This window comes from Paroedura picta, chromosome 2, assembly GCF_049243985.1.
Source record: "Paroedura picta isolate Pp20150507F chromosome 2, Ppicta_v3.0, whole genome shotgun sequence".
Lineage (NCBI taxonomy): Eukaryota > Metazoa > Chordata > Lepidosauria > Squamata > Gekkonidae > Paroedura > Paroedura picta.
Window position 1 is genome coordinate 181780172 of NC_135370.1, and position 16653 is coordinate 181796824.

A 16653-nucleotide genomic window follows, 5' to 3' on the forward strand; every position below is an offset into this window, starting at 1 on the left:
TGGGCAGAGCTTTCAGACTGCATGTCTGCTGCCTTACCACTCTGCGCCACAAGAGGCTCTTAATACTACAGTAGAACACAACAAAAGCCCCTAAAAACACCCCTTAAAACAGCAACCAGGTGGCAATCGATAAGAGTTCCAATTTCCCACCCCACCCTCCGTTCAGCACATCGATCAAAAACTCCCTCTCTCATGAAGAAGGCAGGTTTGAGGGATGGAAGAGAAGGAGAAGGGGGAAGAAGGAAACAGGAACATGTCCCTGTAGGGACAGGTCAGTGAGACAAGAAAGGGGAGTGGTCAGTGTTCCTATCTAGCTCACTAACTCTATGGTAAAGAGAGGTCTGCCCTGGAGGCGGAGTCAGAGCCAGAAGGCATCGCACAGAGTGTTATCCTCTGACAGGCACAGCGTTTATGACGTTGCCCCTTTTTTACAGGACAAAAAGGAAATCGAGGCCTCCCTGACCCTTGGACTCACGACGCGGGGCATACAGATATTCCAGGTACGCCTTGAAAGTTTACATGATGGTCGGCCTTTAGGCCAGAACATGGAGATGGGGGTTTTTCAGTTGAGAAAAAAAATCAGCATGTAGAAGTTTAACCATCTTCTCTGGCCTCGATCCAAACTGAGTGCACATGCAAACACACACATGTGCAAGAGCTGTAAAGAACGGGCGGTGTAAAAATCCAAATAAATAAATAAACATGTGCAATTTGGGAGACATTTCAGGCTGCAGCAAGAAAAGGCGGGGAGGTTCCACTCTGATGCTGGGTAATCCCTTCCATCGGTGGAGATTTGGCAGGAGATCCAACCATAAGACGTCACTTGCAGCAGCCAATCGATGCTGTGCCCAGGGGCTTTCTGCTGTATACAGGCTTCATCGGTGCCCCGTGGTGGCGGGAGGCGGCCATTCAGCCTGCTGGCCAAAATCCTTCAACTAGTTTTGGGGTGGGAGTGTGTCCCGTTGGGTGGCTCTTACGGGGCTTTCGGACTCAGGAAACCGCCATGGCCTTTGCCCTCAGCCTACAACCAATCAGCTCTTCTGTCTCGCTCCCTCTCTCTCAGAATGTCAACACGGAAAAGCAGCTGCTCTTTGACTTCCCTTGGACGAACGTCGGGAAGCTCGTCTTCGTGGTGAGTAAAGAGCTGGCCCCATCCAGCCGCTCTTCCCGAGGAGCTGTGCATCTTGCCTCTGAATTACACAGGGCAGGCCTTCCCAGCCACCCTCCCAGCAAACGGGAAAGGCCGCTTAATAGAGCCATGGGCTGCTCCTGAGCCAGTGGGGCGCCACGGCTAAGACGTCGGGCTAGGATCCGAGTTCAAATGTCTCCATCTTGGTAAACGAGACATCTCTGAGTCACCCTTAAGCCACATAGCGACGTCATTGAAGTTGACAGGTGACGCTCTGGTTTGAGGGCAAAACTCTATGGTCGGAAGCTAATTCTACCATAGAGACTTTGCCCACAAACCAGACTATCACCCCCAACATCCACAACATGCTATGTCTGATGTACGGACATCATATTTCTTTCCTGGTTTTCCCTCTCTGATCCCAGTGGGTTCCCTCCCCACCCCTACACCCCCTGCCCACTGGCCTCAGGAACCTGGCAAACCTTATCTTTAGGATGTGTCCAGTGGCGGGGGGTTCCACAGATTAACTGCCTCTTGCTTGCCCCCATAGGGAAAAAGGTTCGAGATCCTCCCGGATGGCTTGCCCTCGGCCCGCAAGCTCACCTATTACACGGGCTGCCCGATGCGTTCCCGGCACCTCCTGCAGCTCCTGAGCAACAGCCACCGGCTGTACATGAACCTGCAGCCCGTCCTGCGGCAGATCCGGAAACTGGAGGAGAACGAAGGTAGCAGCCGTCCACCCTTTGTCCCGGGAACTTCCAGATATTCCGCACAAATAAGCTGCTGTAGGAAGATGGGAGCAGTGTAGCCAGGCACTTAAAAAAAAAAGTTGTATTTTCTTCCAGGAAGTGCAAAATGTAGCGCTATTAATTGACAGAATCATAGAATAATACAGGGGACCAAGCCCTATGAAGATAGGTTGAGGGACTTGGGAATGTTCAGCCTGGAGAAAAGGAGGTTGAGAGGGGACATGATAGCCCTCTTTAAGTATTTGAAAGGTTGTCACGGAGGAGGGCAGGATGCTGTTCCTGTTGTCTGCAGAGGAAAGGACACGCAGTAATGGGTTTAAACTATAAGTACAACGATATAGGCTAGAGATCAAGAAAAAAGATTTTCACAGTCAGAGTAGTTCAGCAGTGGAATAGGCTGCCTAAGGAGGTGGTGAGCTCCCACTCACTGGCAGTCTTCAAGCAAAGGTTGGATGCACACTTTTCTTGTATGCTTTAGGATGCTTAGGGCTGATCCTGCGTAGAGCAAGGGGTTGGACTAGATGGCCTGTATGGCCCCTTCCCCACTCTAGGATTCTGTGATTCTATGATTCTACGACTCTGTGCTTAGAAGGCCTGTATGGCCCCGTGACTAGAAGGCCTGTATGGCCCCTTCCAACTCTATGATTCCATAGAGTTCCATGATACAGTTGGAAGGTACATCATGGGTCATCGTCCAACCCACTATGCAGGACATTCACATCCCAATCGCTCAACTACAGAGAAACACTACTAATTCTAGATTCAAATGAGTAGCCCTGTTGGTCTGAAGCAGCACAATAAAATCAGAGTCCAGTAGCACCTTTAAGACCAACAAAGATTTATTCAAGGCGTGAGCTTTCGAGGGCAAGCACTCTTTGTCAAATAAGCAAAAGTTACATTATTAAACGGTGTCACAGCATACAAACACAGCCACATGAGAACTCCCTGCCAAACCAGCCAATCAGACCCCTCAAACCGATTTGTAGTTCACAAAGACATGTCAGAAATAAAACTGTCAAGGCCAGTGATCCAGGGCTCACACCCTACTATTTACTGCCAGCCCCATCTGTCTCCACTCCAGTGTGAAACGTTCTTACAGGTAGAAGCTCAGCTGGCAGCTATCTTGTCCTGGGACCAGAAAGTAGAATTCAGAATTACATGACATATTACTAACAGTCACATAATCCCAATTAAGATAAATTGTGAGGAATGTGGATACACAAGTTACATAAGGGTAGCATGGACAGTGAGATAAAAAAAACCTTTGTCTTTGTTGAGTCCAGGTTATGTCAAAGTATTGAGTGTTGTAATAACTTGCATTTCTGCAATCTCCATTTCTAGCCTGTTCTTGAAGTTTCTTTGTAATAAAACAGCTACTTTCAGGTCCCTTATAGAACTAATTCTAGCAAGACAGTCTAGCAAGCCAGGTTTGATTCCCTGCTCCTCCTCCACCTGCAGCCAGCTGGGAGACCTTGGGCTAGTCATAGCCCTGATAGTTCTGTTCTCACAGCACAGTTCTTTCAGAGCTCTCAGTCCCACCGTGTCTTGCAAGGGGAGAAGGAAGGGAAATGTTTTTGTAAGCCGTTTTGAGACTGTCGGGCAGTGAAAAGTGGGGTATAAAAACCAACTCTTCTTTATAAAAGTTCTGAAAAGGGAAGGGAAAAGGAAAAAGGGGAAGAAGCAGATCAACGATGCCTCTAAGATTCTCGATGGCAAAGATGTATGCAATTGTCAGTTTAGTACTTAACCCAAGATTATAACAAGATTACTTGTTCTAAAACTATTACAGGATTGTAAACCCTCCGAAAACATCTTCTATCTTTTCTGTTCCCTAAAAAAAGCCCAGTTCTTAATTGTTAGGTCCATGGCTTAAAAAGATTCCCTCCTTTAATCCTTAAAACCACATTCTCTTTTTTCCCTTTCCTGCAAAAAGTCAACAAGGGGTTTCCAGTCAGCACTGGATATAGCAAATGTCCTTTCTCCTTGGGGTGGGGGACATATAGAATCCTATAGAATCCTAGAGTTGGAAGGGACCTCCAGGGTCATCTAGTCCAACCCCCTGGAGAATGGAGAAAACTCACAGGAAACTCACAACTACCTGCCCACCCACAGTGACCCCTATTCCACAGCCATACGATGCCCATTCCCCCAAACCAGAATCCCTGTTCAGTCTGGCCTGGAGGAAATTCACCTCCTGATCCTAAAGTGGCCATTGGCTTTTTCTTGAGCATGCAAGAAAAGGCCACAAGAGCCAAGCACGGACCCCATCTCTTGTGCCCACCCACTCACCACCTGCCTAAGTTCACAAGATCCACATTCTCTGCTTAGAGACCCCCACCTCCCGAGGAAGCCTATCCCACTGAGGACCTGCTCAAAGTGCCCAGTTGACTCTAATTCTTGAGGTTTCCCGTTTCCGAGCCCGCAGGAGCCCCCCCGCCCTCCTTGCGCGTTCCGTGGCGAGGTGCCCCTTCTCTTCCCACGGCTCTCCCTTCCCGTTCCAGAGAAGAAGCAGTACCGGGAGTCGTACATCAGCGACGCGCTGGACCTGGACCTGGACCAGCTGGAGAAGAGGTCTCGGGCCAGCGGGAGCAGCGCCGGCAGCGCCAAGCACAAGCGCCTCTCCCGCCACTCCACCGCCAGCCACAGCAGCTCCCACACGTCCGGCATAGAGGCGGACCCCAAGCCCCGGGACCGCGGGCCCGAGGACGACTTCCTGCCCGCTGCCGTCCACCGCCAGCTCAGAGCCTGCAGCTCCATGACCAGCCACGGAAGCTCACACACCTCCGGCGTGGAGAGCGGGGAGAAGGAGCGGCTCGAGGAGGACTCCCAAGATGACGGTAAGTCCCCCCCCCCCCCACAGACACGTGGGAGCCCAGTTTGGCCCCGTGGAACGGGGTCTCCAAGGCGGTGCCCGTGGGCACCCCAGCTGCCACCTAGTGGCCACCGAGTGCTTTTAGAAAGTGGGAAGGGCTGGGTGGGACTTTTGTCTGTGCAGATTTAACAATGTCCTGTTAAACAAAGTTTTCTGCTGGAAATGTTGGAAGAGGTCACTTAGAATCATCCGCGACTTCGCTCACCGATATTTTGCGGTCGGTGCCACCAGGAGCCCAGCGTGGTGTAGGGTTTAAGAGCGGCAGCCTCTAATCTGGCAAGCCAGGTTTGATTCCCTTCCCCTCCTCTACATGCAGCCAGCTGGGTGAGCTGGAGCTAGTCACAGTCCTGGTAGAGCTGTTTTTACAGAGCTGTTCCCTCAGAGCTCTCTCGGCCCCGCCTATCTCCCAGAGTGTTTTGGGGAGAGAAAAGTGGAGTATGAAAAGCAGCTCTTCTACTCCTTCCGGAGGCTGCCATTCTAGGGCTGGCTCCGCCTCCTGGGGCGGCCATTTTGTGACTGTGCCTCACTCTCCACGTCAGAATTCCAGAAGCTCAAAAGGGCTTGAGAGGCCCTGGTGCAGAGGTTTTCCTGAATGAGGGTCCAAGATCCAGCAGCCATTGCAGGCCAGAATGAGCCACACGGACTCCGTGTCTGATAGTTTCTTATCTCTCCTTTCCTCGGTCTGTTTTATCGGATCAATAGGGCTTCTTACTGTTTCAGCTTCCGGGCCCTTGGGTTAGACGCCCATCTCACCTGGCCTCGTTTTTATGAAAAAAGGGAATCAGTACCCTTGTTTCTCTGGGATGTTGTGTCAAAGTGGCAACCCCGTAGAGTTTTCACAGCATGAGATGTTCTGAGGTGGCTCACGCCTGCCTCTGCATAGTGACCCCCGTCTTCCTTGGTGGTCTCCCATCCTGGGCCTAACCAAGGCGAACCCTGCTTAGCTTCCGAGATTTGCTGAAATTGGGCTAGCCCAAGCCATTCAGGCCGAGGCAAGGGATGCCCAGAGATGGTTGGCCATTGCCTAGCTCCGTGTAGAGACTGGACTTCCTTGGAGGTCTCCAGTCCAAATGCTGGCCCTGTTAGCTTACAGAACCAAAAATGTGTACATGTTTCAGCCTTTGTAAACTTTTTGACTGCTGAGGAACCCCTGAAACGTTCTCCTGGCTTTGAGAAACCCCAGAAGTGGCATGATCCATTCAGAATATGGTTGGGAAGAAGAGCTCTGGACACACCCACCTGGGGCTCCTCCCCTTCCCGCCCCCTTCAGGCCCATCATTGGCCATTTTGGGGGGGTCAGCATGACCAAATACAGTTATCTGTATAAAAATCAATTAACTCCCACTCTTCCAGGTCCATCAAGAAACCCCAGGATTGAGAAAGACACACACACACATACATGTACGTCAGCTTGGTTTCTCTGATGTCCTTGTGTGTGTACAGCGTACCTGAGGAACCACCTCCCTGCCTATGCCCCTCAAAGAGCTTTACGCTCCACCACCACCAACCGGCTAATGGTCCCTGGCCCTAAAGAAGTCCACCTGGCCTCAAGCAGGGCCAGAGCCTTCTCCGTCCTGGCCTCCACCTGGTTTAATGAGCTCCCGGAGGTGATCAGGGCCCTGGTGGAGCTTAAACAGTTCCACAGGGCCTGCAAAAAGGAGCTCCTCCGCCAGGCATTTGGTTGAGACCAGGCACAACCAACAACATCTGCAGGGCCCCCTCCCCAGAAATCCACCAGGGCACTCTGGACCTGTTTGCACAGTTGGACTGTTTGCATTGTTTGCACTGTTACAACTATTAATTACTAGTATTATTGTTACAGTTATTTATATGTTACGGATTGTTTCATATATTGTTTATACGTTTTATGTAAACCGCCCCGAGCCTCCGGGGAGGGAGGTATAAAAATTTCATTCATTCATTCATTCATTCATTCATAAAAACACATACATACATACATACATACATACATACATACATACATACATACATACATACATACATACATACATACATACATACATACATACATACATACATACATACATACATACATTTTTGGTTTGGTAAGCCGCCTCAAGTCCATTTCCCGCCTCAAGGCGGGACTAAGGTGTTCTAATGAAAGCAGTGTACTTTTATGAAAATCTTTAATTACTGTGGTGCGCAGTTCAAGTGAGATTTCTTTTTTACCCCCTAAACGAAGCTTCACCTAAAGCTGTTTAACACTTAGAATGAAGGATGAGGAGAGGATAGAATCATAAAGTTGGAAGGATCCTCCGAGGTCATCTAGTCCAACCCCCTGCAGAATGCAGGAAATTCACAGCTACCTGCCCACCCACATCGACCCCAATCGCATGCCCAGATGATGCCCCCCACCCCCGAATACCAGGGATGAGTTGTTCGAGTGTTCTGGGTCATTGGCGTATATCTTTCTGCTTGTGCGCTGTCTTGAGAACCTTGTGGCTGCAAGCTGGTTGAGAAATATTGTCACCTTTCAAGCCCTGGTTTTTAGTTGTGGAAACAAATGCTTCTCAGGGAAGGCAAACGCTGGGGGTCTAAACCAGTTGTCTCATCCCAAGAGGAACAAATGTAGTTTGGATGCTGATCGGCACTTTGGGGTCAGAAAAGAATTTCCCCCAGGGCAGATTGGCGCAGGAATCCTGAAAGCTTTTTGAAGTGCAAGGCTCACCAGGGTAAAGTGGGGGAATAGCTGTGAATTTCCTGTATTATTCATGGGGTGGTCTAGATCAGGGGTAGTCAAGCCCAGTTTTAGTGGCTCACAAGTGAAACATCCCCCCAAATATATTGGTTTCATTTCCACCGCTGTTCTGGGTCCTTGGAAATGGGAATTTCCCTGGTTCTGCCTACAATGTTCATTAACAACAGATCCTGTTTCTCTTTCAGAAATTGAAATGTTGGTCGACGACCCGCGAGACCTTGAGCCAACGAGCGAAACCTCTCTGGACGACATCAGCCCCGATGTCTGCATTTACATCACGGAGGACATGCTGATGGCGAGGAAATTCAACGGGCACTCAGGTAAATCCAAATGAATACCTGAAGAGCCCTGCTGGGCCAGACCAGGGGTCCCTCCAGTCCAGCCTCCTGTCTCACACAGGGGCCAGCCAGTTCCTCTGGAGGGCCAGCAACAGGGCAGAGAGGCCGAGGCCTTCCTAAGGACATCAGGAGAGCCCTGCTGGGTCAGACCAGGGGTCCCTCCAGTCCAGCCTCCTGTCTCACACAGGGGCCAGTCAGTTCCTCTGGAGGGCCAGCAACAGGGCAGAGAGGCCGAGGCCTTCCTAAGGACATCAGGAGAGCCCTGCTGGGTCAGACCAGGGGTCCATCCAGTCCAGCCTCCTGTCTCACACAGGGGCCAGCCAGTTCCTCTGGAGGGCCAGCAACAGGGCAGAGAGGCCGAGGCCTTCCTAAGGACATCAGGAGAGCCCTGCTGGGTCAGACCAGGGGTCCATCCAGTCCAGCCTCCTGTCTCACACAGGGGCCAGCCAGTTCCTCTGGAGGGCCAGCAACAGGGCAGAGAGGCCGAGGCCTTCCTAAGGACATCAGGAGAGCCCTGCTGGGTCAGATCAGGGGTCCATCCAGTCCAGCCTCCTGTCTCACACAGGGGCCAGCCAGTTCCTCTGGAGGGCCAGCAACAGGGCAGAGAGGCCAAGGCCTTCCTAAGGACATCAGGAGAGCCCTGCTGGGTCAGACCAGGGGTCCATCCAGTCCAGCCTCCTGTCTCACTCAAGGGCCAGCCAGTTCCTCTGGAGGGCCAGCAACAGGGCAGAGAGGCCGAGGCCTTCCTAAGGACATCAGGAGAGCCCTGCTGGGTCAGACCAGGGGTCCCTCCAGTCCAGCCTCCTGTCTCACACAGGGGCCAGTCAGTTCCTCTGGAGGGCCAGCAACAGGGCAGAGAGGCCGAGGCCTTCCTAAGGACATCAGGAGAGCCCTGCTGGGTCAGACCAGGGGTCCATCCAGTCCAGCCTCCTGTCTCACACAGGGGCCAGCCAGTTCCTCTGGAGGGCCAGCAACAGGGCAGAGAGGCCGAGGCCTTCCTAAGGACATCAGGAGAGCCCTGCTGGGTCAGACCAGGGGTCCATCCAGTCCAGCCTCCTGTCTCACACAGGGGCCAGCCAGTTCCTCTGGAGGGCCAGCAACAGGGCAGAGAGGCCGAGGCCTTCCTAAGGACATCAGGAGAGCCCTGCTGGGTCAGATCAGGGGTCCATCCAGTCCAGCCTCCTGTCTCACACAGGGGCCAGCCAGTTCCTCTGGAGGGCCAGCAACAGGGCAGAGAGGCCAAGGCCTTCCTAAGGACATCAGGAGAGCCCTGCTGGGTCAGACCAGGGGTCCATCCAGTCCAGCCTCCTGTCTCACACAGGGGCCAGCCAGTTCCTCTGGAGGGCCAGCAACAGGGCAGAGAGGCCAAGGCCTTCCTAAGGACATCAGGAGAGCCCTGCTGGGTCAGATCAGGGGTCCATCCAGTCCAGCCTCCTGTCTCACACAGGGGCCAGCCAGTTCCTCTGGAGGGCCAGCAACAGGGCAGAGAGGCCGAGGCCTTCCTAAGGACATCAGGAGAGCCCTGCTGGGTCAGACCAGGGGTCCACCCAGTCCAGCCTCCTGTCTCACACAGGGGCCAGCCAGTTCCTCTGGAGGGCCAGCAACAGGGCAGAGAGGCCGAGGCCTTCCTAAGGACATCAGCAGAGCCCTGCTGGGTCAGACCAGGGGTCCCTCCAGTCCAGCCTCCTGTCTCACACAGGGGCCAGCCAGTCCCTCTGGAGGGCCAGCAACAGGGCAGAGAGGCCGAGGCCTTCCTAAGGACATCAGGAGAGCCCTGCTGGGTCAGACCAGGGGTCCGGTCCGTCCAGTCCAGCATCCTGCTGCACACAGGCTAACTGCTTCTTCTGAAGGGCCAACAACAGGGCACAGAGGCCTTCCTCTGATGTTGCCTCTTTGCTGTATGTTTCAGAGAATTATTGCTTCTGAACCATGTGGTTCCCCTCTGTCACTGTAGCTGGTTGCCACCGATAGACTGCACCTCCATGAATCCCTCTCATCTTTGAAAGCTGTCTATTCCTGTGGGCATCACTACATCCTGTGGCAGCGAGTTCTACATTGACAAACCTCTCTGTGTAAAGTGGTGTTTCCTTTTTTCTGTCCTTGAACCTACTGACCATCAGCTTCATTGAATGCCCCTGAGGCAAAGCCTTTTGGGAGAGGGAGAAACATTTTCCTTTGTCAATTCTCTCCACTGTCGTGAAGTGCCCCGAGACTTCCGTTGAGGAGAAGGCGCAGGTTCGAAATCGAATAAATCAGTGAATAAATGTTTTGTTCTTTCCAGTGGTAAATGAAGGGACCAAGCCCTATGAAGAGGAATGTTCAGCCTGGAGAAAAGGAAGTTGAGAGGAGACATGATAGCCCTCTTTAAGTATTTGAAAGGTTGTCACTTGGAGGAGGGCAGGATGCTGTTCCCATTGGCTGCAGAGGAGAGGACACGCAGTAATGGGTTTAAACTCCAAGTACAACGATATAGGCTAGATATCAGGAAAAAGTTTTTCACAGTCCGAGTAGTTCAGCAGTGGAATAGGCTGCCTAGGGAGGTGGTGAGCTCCCCCTCACTGGCAGTCTTCAAGCAAAGGTTGGATACACACTATTCTTGGATGCTTTAGGATGCTCTGGGCTGATCCTGCATTGAGCAGGGGGTTGGACTAGATGGCCTGTATGGCCCCTTACAACTCTATGATTCTGTGATTCTGATTCTGAGCAGGGGGTTGGACTAGATGGCCTGTATGGCCCCTTCCAACTCTATGATTCTGTGATTCTGATTCTGAGCAGGGGGTTGGACTAAATGGCCTGTATGGCCCCTTCCAACTCTATGATTCTGTGATTCTGATTCTGAGCAGGGGGTTGGACTAGATGGCCTGTGTGGCCCCTTCCAACTCTATGATTCTGTGATTCTGATTCTGAGCAGGGGGTTGGACTAAATGGCCTGTATGGCCCCTTCCAACTCTATGATTCTGTGATTCTGATTCTGAGCAGGGGGTTGGACTAGATGGCCTGTGTGGCCCCTTCCAACTCTATGATTCTGTGATTCTGATTCTGAGCAGGGGGTTGGACTAAATGGCCTGTATGGCCCCTTCCAACTCTATGATTCTGTGATTCTGATTCTGAGCAGGGGGTTGGACTAGATGGCCTGTGTGGCCCCTTCCAACTCTGTGATTCTATGAAGCATTTGCATCTAACGATGGACGTCCTCTTTCCGTTTTCAGGACTGGTCGTGAAAGAAGTCAGTTCGTCGACTTCCAGCTCCTCGGAGACGGTGGTGAAGCTTCACGGCCAAAGCATTGATTCGTTGCCACAGGTCTGTGTCCACGGTTGGGGGGAGGGGGGCATGTTTAATTGCGTGACATGCGCTAAAGCTGACTTATCATGACTCCAGCAAAGAGTATTCTAGGGGTGGGCTTTCTTCTGCGGAGCCTTCCTTGGTGACCTCCTTTCCATGTTCCGACCCTGCTTAGCTTCCAGTTTACGGCCACCCCAGCAAAAAAGTTAGGAACCCAAAGGTGGAGCTGCTAAAATTATTTAAAAATTTTTAAGAATATTTGTGCATTAAATTAACATATTAAAAACACGGTCATCATAATTTAAAAACATCAGATTTCTAACTGCACATGGAATAGACCACGTACTATCAGGGCTCTCTCAGCCTCCCCTCCCTTACAGGGTGTCTGTTGTGGGGAGAGGAAAGGGAAGGCGAATGGAAGCCCCTTTGAGACTCCTTCTGGTAGAGAAAAGCGGCATATAAGAACTGACTCTTCTTCAGTAATATCACAGCTCTCTTAGCCTCACCTCCCTCATAGGGTGTCTGTTATGGGAGGATTAAAGGTAACGTGATTGGAAGCCACTTTGAGCCTCCTTCGGGTAGAGAAAAGTGGCTTATAAGAACCAACTCTTCTTCTTCAGTAATATCGGGGCTCTCTCAGCCTCCCCTCCCTCACAGGGTGTCTGTTGTGGGGAGAGGAAAGGGAAGGCGATTGGAAGCCGCTTTGAGACTCCTTCGGGTAGGGAAAAGCGGCATATAAGAACCAAGTCTTTTTCTTCAGTAATCTCAGGGCTCTCTCAGCCTCCCCTCCCTCACAGGGTGTCTGTTGTGGGGAAAATTCAGAGAATAAGCAGGGCCGGGCAAGGCTCCTGTTTTCCCTCGTTTCACAGGAGGTTTTTTCAACAGCAAAAGCTAGAAAATAAAACCTTAACGATGCTGAGCCCTGGTTCCAAAAGGGGGGGGGAACTTTACCCCCTAAGCAATACAAAGAATACCAGAACCTTGACCCGCACTGCTTGGGCAACATATCGGCCACACACAGATCCCTGGTTCTTTTCCATTTTGTCGCTGCAGCACACTGGCTGCTCATCTTGGCCTGTCAGTCCACCTGTTCCCCCAATGTCCCGTTCTCAGACACCGCTTCCCAGCCGATCGCTCTAATCCCCACTGAACCATCCCCTCTTCTCCACAGACGGTCTGCCGAAAGCCGAAGACCTCCTCCGACCGGCACAGCTTGAGCCTGGACGACATCCGGCTCTACCAAAAGGACTTCCTGCGCCTGGCCACCCTCTGCCAGGAGACGGCCCAGAGCTACACGTTCGGCTGCGGCCACGGACTGGCGGAAGAAGGCCTCTACTGCAGTGGCTGCCTCGCTCGGCAGTGCGCCAACATCCAGGACGCCTTCCCCGTCAAGAGAACCAGCAAATACTTCTCCCTGGACCTCGCCCACGAAGAAGTGCCGGAGTTTGTCGTCTGACGCCACCCCCTCCTCGAGGGCCGCCGCAGAGACGGTTGCTCTCGAAAGGCGGCCTGAGGCCCGGCCGCGGTTTCCCCAAGCTCTTTTTCCCCCTTTTCTTTTTGGGTGCCGTAGAGGGATTTCTCCCCTCCCTTCGTCTGTCCTCTTGGATACTTAAAAGCGCCAAACCTCTGTCCAACCTGCTACCGTTCCGGACCCGCCTTGCAGGGACGGAGCTGTTCTTTGTGCCGTGTGGAGGAATTTGACCCAGTTTAAATTTGGCTGGATTTGGAAGGAAGGGTCTCTTCCTTCAGATGCGATTCCCTCAGAATTTTCATCGTTCCCTTGGGTTTTCGGGGGGGTTTTTTGTTTTTTTTACCAAACGGTGTTCAACGAGGAGAACGTTTTGCTTTTTCCCTTTTGACCTCCCAGAAGCCCTCAGTGTTTTCCCGCTCTCAGGACACCCTCGCATCCCGCAATGCCACACAAGGTGCTTTGTTGATTTTTGTGCTTTGATTTCGGCCACCGTGGCCGGGATGAGTTCCCAATTATTTTGGGGGGGCAAGGGGGCCCTCTCCTGTGTTGCGTCAAGCCAAAGAAACTCCAGATATCCCAAAAGGACAGCGTCAGGACAAAGGAGCAGGCCGAAATGAAATGGGAGGACGCTCTACGGCGGTTGGTGATAACCAGAGGTTGCACTACGAATCGCTCCGTCTTGCGTTTTCTGTTCTGCCAAAAAAAAAAAGAAAGGAAAAGGAAACCCCAAATCGTACGCGGGCCGCGATCCCAGTCGACGTTTCTTCATCGGATTGTTTTGTGGAAAGTTTACAGAAAAATCGGTGTTTCGAATGGGGTGGGGGGGTGGGGTGAGATTTCGGAGAGCTTCTGGAAGCTTCTTCGGAACAGGAGCCGAAGAGCAAACGATCTTCAGAGATGTAGCAATAAGATTTGCTGACCAAAGTACCTTAAGTTACAGAGAGTGAGAGACAGAGAGATTATATATTATATATATATAAATACCTATATAAGTCTATAGAGAGAAGTATATGTTTTATGTATGGTTGGAACGCAGAGGCCTGCCCTTTCTGTCGGATTTTGCCTTTTTCTGTGGTTTATGCCTTTTTTAAAGAGCTAATTACGCCTTCTTTCTTTCACGATACCTATGTAGACAATCCTATAAGCACTAACTTTACGCAGGATGAAGGGAAGCCTCTCTCTTTTGCCATGGAGAGATGGGGGACCCTCTTGAGTTGTCAGTCGCCTCATAGCTTGTGTTTTCTTTCTTTCTGAACCCGAGCTTCCTCATCCTCAGTTAACGATCCTGCGTTGAGCTTGGGGTTGGACTAGATGGCCTGTAGGGCCCCTTCCAACTCTAAGGTTCTATGATTCTATACGCTGGGGAGTTTCTCGATTGCCTGAAATTCACTTGCGAGCCGGCGGAAAATGAGAAAACAGGACAGTTTACCCCAGACTGTGGCCCCGATCCTGTTTTTCAGTTAACGAAAAACTGGTCAAGTTCTGTTGGGCTGCCCTCCTGGGGCAGCTTTCAGAGGGCGTCCCCATCGATGGGCTTTTCGGAAGGCCGGCGAATTAGCCATAGTTCTCCGTGCATACCCTCCCATCTGGGAAATCTTTGAGTCGCAGGGAAAGAGCGCAGGAATGGGTGCAAGCCTCACCCCATCCCTTTCCCAGCGCAGTCGGTCGTAGGAAGGGAACAACGGTTTCTGTGCAAAATGGCCGCCACAGGAGGCGGAGCCAGTCACAAAATGGCGGCTGCAGTTTAGGGGAGAAAAGAAGCCCGGTTAGGTTACCTCCTCGTAGCTAGCTTTAGAAGGGAGAGTTGCCCAGAATGGCATGGCTGGAATGTTTGCTGGCATTAACCCCTTCCTTTCTGGGACAGGCAGCCTGCGGGATCAGTGCTTTCGGCCTTGGGGTACCGGGATGCACCAAGGGGCTCCGGATCCTGACCGGCATCGTTGCTCCTAAGACTTTCTTTAAATAGATGCACGCAGAAATATTTTAACTAACCTTACCGTGACGTCGGGCATCCAGCGACAGTCTGCTTCTGACCTACTTGTCTCACAAAAGGCATTTATTTATAGTCCTCAATAATTAATGGGATCAAGCCTGAGTTTCACGGGGCATGCTGGAATGGTAAGGCAAGAAAACACAAACAACCACAGCCCCCTCCTTCCTCCCTCCCGTGGGAATTTTGCATTTGCATGGCATCTGGTTGACACTCTCCGGCACGCTTTCCAGCAGGGGAAAACGCTCTTGCTTTGCCAGCATCTTCCCCTCCATCGGGCCCGATCCAGGTGCGCGCTGTTAGAAGCCCCCTGCTTTGTGACTATAAGAGCTCAGCCGTTGGGCTCCTGTCGAATTTGCCGCCGTCCCGCACGATCCCTCTGACAATATCCCCTGTGCCCGGCTTCCTGCACCAAGTGCAAGAGGGTAAAAGGAGCCACTTTACGGACGCCTCCTTTCCCCTACGACACTCGAGCCGTTTTTGGAGGGCAGTGGCCACGTTCGGTTTCCCAAGGGGTCGAAACCGTCTCCTCGAAGGTAACTCTCTGGCCGCCGGACACCCATTTGGTGGACCAGAAAGTGTTTATGGGGGGTGGGGCTGACCAAGATTCACAGCACAATGCCTTTAAGAAAAAAAAGGAAAAAAAATATTTTTGAGGGGTTTTGTATCTACAGCCATAACGTTGCCATATTTTGATAGGCCAGCTTTTCTTACTGGAGACTTTCTTAAATATATATTATTGTTTTATATAAAGCTGAAAGCAGAAGGGTATTTTTATAAAGAGTCCTGAGCTTCTTCGTGCTTAGATTTCTTTCCCTCTTTCGGCATTGGAATGGGTCCCTCCGGGCCAACGGAGACCATCTCAGAAGGAAAAGGGAGTGGTCTCACCTGACTTCCCTCGTTTCCGATCGACGAGGGTGCCGTTTCCCCCCCCAAGATGCACCCACTCTGTGAAATGCCCTTGGGACTTCCTGGGCATTCAGGCGTCTTTAACGCAGGGGTCCCCAACCTTTCCGCTCCTGTGGGCACCTTTGGAATTCTGACAAAAAGATGGCTTCCGCAGGAGGCGGGGCCTTTTGCAAAATGGCCACTGCGGCTTCCCTTCAGCCGCACGGTGACGCTCTTTGTGTGGTGGCAGCCGTGCAGCCAAAGCGATGTTTTCTTTTAAATCCTCATTAGCCCATCGAAACTCCAGGCTAATAGCCTTGGTAGGCAAAAGACCCACTTAGCCTCTCCTACTTCCTAAAGAGCGCTGTTGACCCCCACGGGGACCCCGGCTTTAAAGAACGGCATGCCGTCTGCTGATCACCACTTGGTCGCCCCAGAGGTGCATCTGGGTGCAAAAGAGGCATTTTCCATTGGGAAGGGAAATTTGCCACCCCGTCAGTCTCAGGCCGCAGTGGGGCCCTACATTGGTAGTCAGTGGCAGGCCGATGTCACATCGCAAGGATGTCAGAGGATCCTGCGCTTTGTATATAGGAGGAGGCAGGAGGATAGCTGAGCTTTTCCTCTTTGGGGGAAGCAGCGTTCTCCTGCTTTCCGCCGACTTGCCCCGCCGCGGCCCAGGCTAGCTTTCGAAATCCTTTCCGTGAAAGGCCCTTCCCGTCAGGACGGCGTTTTGCTGCACGTGAGAGAGATTGAGCTGGGTGCCGTAAAGTCGAGGACCGCTTTGGTGGGGTTAACCCAGAACGTTTTGTGGCGTGCCTTTCGTGGTACAGTTCGAAGAAAGTAAACAATAAAAGTCACCGTTTACAACACCGTGGCCTTTGTGGGGGTTTTTTTTTCTCTCTCTGTCTTTCTGATAACCGTCTGTTTTTCCTCCTTCGGTCACATGTTCCCAGAAGTCGACCGACTCCAAAAGAGGCTCAGCTGAGGCAGACGGGCCAGGCCCACGCCCAAGAGCTAAAGGGAGAACCGGCCTCGGGTTTCCGTTTGGATGCCGGGCGAGGATTAGCCGGCAGGGTCCCTCCCTTGGCAGCTGGGAGGGAGTGGTGGGCTGGTGTGGGTAACCAGGTGAGCAAGATTCGTGCCAAAAAAACCCACCTTGGAACAAAGCGGCAGGTGAGGTCTGTCACCCAAGCCCGAGAGGGTGGCGCTCAGGT

General features: G+C 52.1%; 1 protein-coding gene across 3 annotated transcripts in view; it reads left to right on the forward strand.

Annotated features, from left to right (window-relative positions):
* The window catches only part of FRMD6 (FERM domain containing 6), a 160496-nt gene extending 144188 nt beyond the window's left edge, over positions 1 to 16308 (forward strand). For all 3 annotated transcript variants that reach the window (XM_077324048.1, XM_077324047.1, XM_077324049.1), the window contains 7 exons: positions 435 to 500; positions 1064 to 1132; positions 1680 to 1854; positions 4380 to 4715; positions 7655 to 7789; positions 11017 to 11108; positions 12262 to 16308. In XM_077324048.1, coding sequence (XP_077180163.1) covers positions 435 to 500; positions 1064 to 1132; positions 1680 to 1854; positions 4380 to 4715; positions 7655 to 7789; positions 11017 to 11108; positions 12262 to 12546 — 1158 coding nt within the window. In that variant the 3' untranslated portion in view covers positions 12547 to 16308. The remainder of the gene's footprint in view (positions 1 to 434; positions 501 to 1063; positions 1133 to 1679; positions 1855 to 4379; positions 4716 to 7654; positions 7790 to 11016; positions 11109 to 12261) is intronic.
* Positions 16309 to 16653: the final 345 nt, after the last annotated feature.